Genomic DNA, 3,758 nt, shown 5'->3' on the forward strand with positions numbered 1-3,758 from the left:
ATACATATATATAAAAATAAAGTAAATAAACAAACAAACTTGGTGGAACAAATAGAAAACTTATTTTATCCAAAATTTACTGAAACTTCAAAAACCACTGAAAACAGAAATGAATTACTATCTACTGACAAAGCGGTCAGTAGAATTGCTCAAAACTACCAAATAATCGCCCTGGCTAATATATCGGTCTTTCACTACTGCACAATAAGCCGTTGAAGAGCCACGAACCTGTGGCCAAATATTGGCTAATTATATCAATCCATCTCTAGTATAAATAAAAGTACAAAACTGCATAAATCAGCCAACTTCAACAGCAATGAAAAGAGATTTGAGAGTGCAGTTACACATAATTTAGGGTTCAAAAAGCACACTTTTATGGATGGATTTAGCATAGTGCTCCTTAGAATGTCACCTCAGGTCACAGAAATCCTTGTTTTGTTTTCAGCACCCTCAGTCTTCAGCTACTGTCAATGCCTTTGATGAATTGGTGGACAGTCTAGTCATAACTCTCTCAACACAACATAGATTACACTAACCAAATATTTATCTGACAAGACCCTGCCAGAGAGACAGACCTCCAGTTCCCAAGCCAAGCAAACAGTATCCCTCCATCGGTTTAGCTAAACTTAGCTTTATCTTATGCAGTCTAAGCCTCATTCAGTTTTACCATTCATGTCATTATTCATTCAAATCCCCTTTGAAGGAACGATAAGCTAAATGCCAGCAAATGTGAATCCATTAGAAATAAAACCAGAAATAAATCTACCATTAGCAAGATCAAGTATGGTTGGTGGGTTCTTACCATTCTGGCAGTGGTTGGAGGTCCAGCAGCGGTGGCTGTAGTTGTCATTGAAGCTGGTCCTAATGCACTGGGTTCTATCATCCATGATACCTGGACAAACATCACCGCATTCTTTGGACGGCTTGTTCCCAGCGATGTAGTTGTTAAACTCTGCATCCATAATGAGTGACCAGTCCACCGAGTCCAAGTAGCACAGCTCCGGGTTCTTTTCGATTCTGATAGCGCCTCTGGTGATGTTCCTCAGGTTATAGAGGCCAATATCTTTCAGGCTGGTCATTTCAAAGATGACCAGGGCGTAGTTGTAGAACAGTTTGCGTCCTTGGATGACATTGAGGTTGGGGAAGAGCATGCTGAGGCTATCCAGGCCGGAGACTCGGAACAGGAGAAGGTAGTCGGTGACCATGGTCAACTTGGGGAAGGACAGGGTACGAAAGTGCTCCTGGTTGAGGTTGTTGTTCTTGTCTCCAATGAGGAGGATCTGAAGGTAGCCTTCCACCACCGTGCAGTTCTCCAGCTTCTTGAACTCACTGATGTCATTGCGGATATCAATGTGAGGACCACAGACTGGAATGGAAAAGAGAGAAGAGTACAGTTAGACTAATATGACCAAAACATAACTTTTTAAGGGTTCTTTAATAATCTTTATTACACCTCTCCCTATTAAACGTGAAACAACTTTTCAATCAATCTGATGCCACTTAGGCCACAGAGGCTTTTGGATATCATCAGCCAATAACCAAATATCTATTTAAGCTAACTATCATTTGATTTAGCTACATTCTGGTATTGAACATCCACATTTCACAGTCTAAATGATTCTTGTTCTAAAATTATATTTATAAATTGTTCTCATGCATTTTTTTTTTAAATATAAACACAGGCCATGTTTGATTAATTAATACTTCTCTGGTTTTATCTGTCACAAGCATCAAGAAAGCATTGAGAAAGAGCTTTCAATCTATCAATCCTTTCCATGTCACATGGAAAAACTAAAGATATACTGGATTTAAAGTTGTGATGAAACAGATTATCGAAAAAGGAAAAAATGTAGGGCAGGAACTTTTTGGATTTTGAGATGTGGGCACTGCACTCAAAAATGAATGCAAGCTTGAAGTCGATTGTGGAGGGACGGGGTTGAAGCAAACCAAATCATTGGAAAAGTCCAGGATACGTTTGACGGTTTTTTCCAGACGATTGACAGTTAGATTAAAATTTTGTTTAAAAATAGAACATACATGGATGAATCATTCACAATAAGATCAACAACATGCATTTAGAAAAAAGATAGGGTGACTTTTTCTTTCATGACAACTTTAACCAACCAATTTGATCCCCATTTGCATGAGTAATGTTTTTAAGAGCGATAAACACATATATTAAGCAAATTCCAAAAAAAGATAATGCGGTTAAACAGTAGCATGAACCTAACAAATGGGACATTATCAAAGGTCAAGAAGGTTTACATACTCCCTAAGACCATCTACAGTGAAAAGAGTAATTCACACCATAATAACAAAACAAATTGCCCGATGACGCCCACCACCCCAGGTTAAGGCTGTGTCCTGGAAGGGGAAAGAGATCAGCAGAAGAATAGTCTTGACATATGAGCTTCTTTGGCTAAACCTTTTATGTTCTTAGAGAGGCTTAGGTCACCTTCTCTGATAGAGACAATATCACAGGAACTCTATGAGACAAATGGAAAAGCTTCTCCCTGCCATGTGAAAAAAACAACACGACCACGGCTGCCTGAACACATGGTCCCACACAGAAACAACCTTTTCAATCTATCTTTACAACCACGCTCTAAATGAGTGAACTTTTGAGTAATGCGGGAAGGTCAAAATTTCAACAATCTCAGATTGCCTACTGTGCATTATTCTGACAGGAGTGGAAACCTCTTTCCTGACACAAAAATGACACACATCATGACTCTAAATCCCATTTGAGGTTACTGCATAACCGGTGTGCCAAAAATAGCAAGCGTGTTGTTTAAAAATAATCTTTATTTGCTCCTGACCGTGTATTATGCTCATCCAAAATTACAATGGAAATGATTGCTCCATGAAAAAATATTATCCGCTTTCCCGTATTATCGCAAATGCCCCAGAGCTACACTTGGGAGTCACGGAGCTGCATGTCTCCTTTGTTTCATTGCGGCATTTTTTTTCTCGTCCACAATCCCAGGAGAGGGAGGAGAGCCGAAGTGACTCACACACAAGGACTAATTTGTTTGTTGGTAAAGAGAAACTTTAGTCCGCAGTTCCGGTTGGATCCATTAATAAATTAAGACGGTCTGGCAAGACACAAAGAGGAGGGAAACAGAGTGGGAGATAGACAGCGATATAGTGTCAGTTAAACAAAAGTAGACGAAACTGAAGTATAAAAAACACTTGACAGCATGTCAAAACAGCTAAGAGGTTATGCATTCATTTGCAATGAAAACACACAACAAAAAACCCATTTGCCTCAAAAAATGAATATAAAGATGTGCAATGTGCTGAGATGAGTCTCACATCTCTTAAAGGGGTCATATGATGCAATTTCAAGTTTTCCTTTCTCTTTGGAGTGTTACAAGCTCTTGGTGCATAAAGAAGATCTGTAAAGTTGCAAAGACTAAAGTCTGAAATCCAAAGAGATATTCTTTATAAAAGTTAAGAGTCAACCACGCCTACCTAAAACGCCTCGTTCTAACACGCCCCCACATATCTACGTCACTATGTGGAAATATTAGCATAATGCCACCCAAATGTGCATGCAAAGAAAGAAGGCGTGGTTTCAGGAACAGCAGTTAGTGTTGATGCAGCCATGTCAGGGAGACAGTGTGTGTTAAAGTGCGAAAGCAAAAGCACTTTATTTGGCCTTCCGGAAGTAGATGTAATTAGCAATCATTGGTTAAGATTTATTTACAACAGAACAGCAAAACCCAGATGTTCGAATTTGTGCAACGCATTTTATG

General features: G+C 39.2%; 1 protein-coding gene across 2 annotated transcripts in view; it reads right to left on the reverse strand.

Annotated features, from left to right (window-relative positions):
* igf1ra (insulin-like growth factor 1a receptor) overlaps window positions 1–3,758 on the reverse strand; it is a 118,043-nt gene that overhangs the window by 92,098 nt on the left and 22,187 nt on the right. For both annotated transcript variants that reach the window (XM_016465364.1, XM_016465363.1), the window contains exon 2: window positions 803–1,366. In XM_016465364.1, the coding sequence (XP_016320850.1) occupies window positions 803–1,366 (564 nt within the window). The remainder of the gene's footprint in view (window positions 1–802; window positions 1,367–3,758) is intronic.

This window comes from Sinocyclocheilus anshuiensis, unplaced genomic scaffold, assembly GCF_001515605.1.
Source record: "Sinocyclocheilus anshuiensis isolate Anshui unplaced genomic scaffold, SAMN03320099.WGS_v1.1 scaffold997, whole genome shotgun sequence".
Lineage (NCBI taxonomy): Eukaryota > Metazoa > Chordata > Actinopteri > Cypriniformes > Cyprinidae > Sinocyclocheilus > Sinocyclocheilus anshuiensis.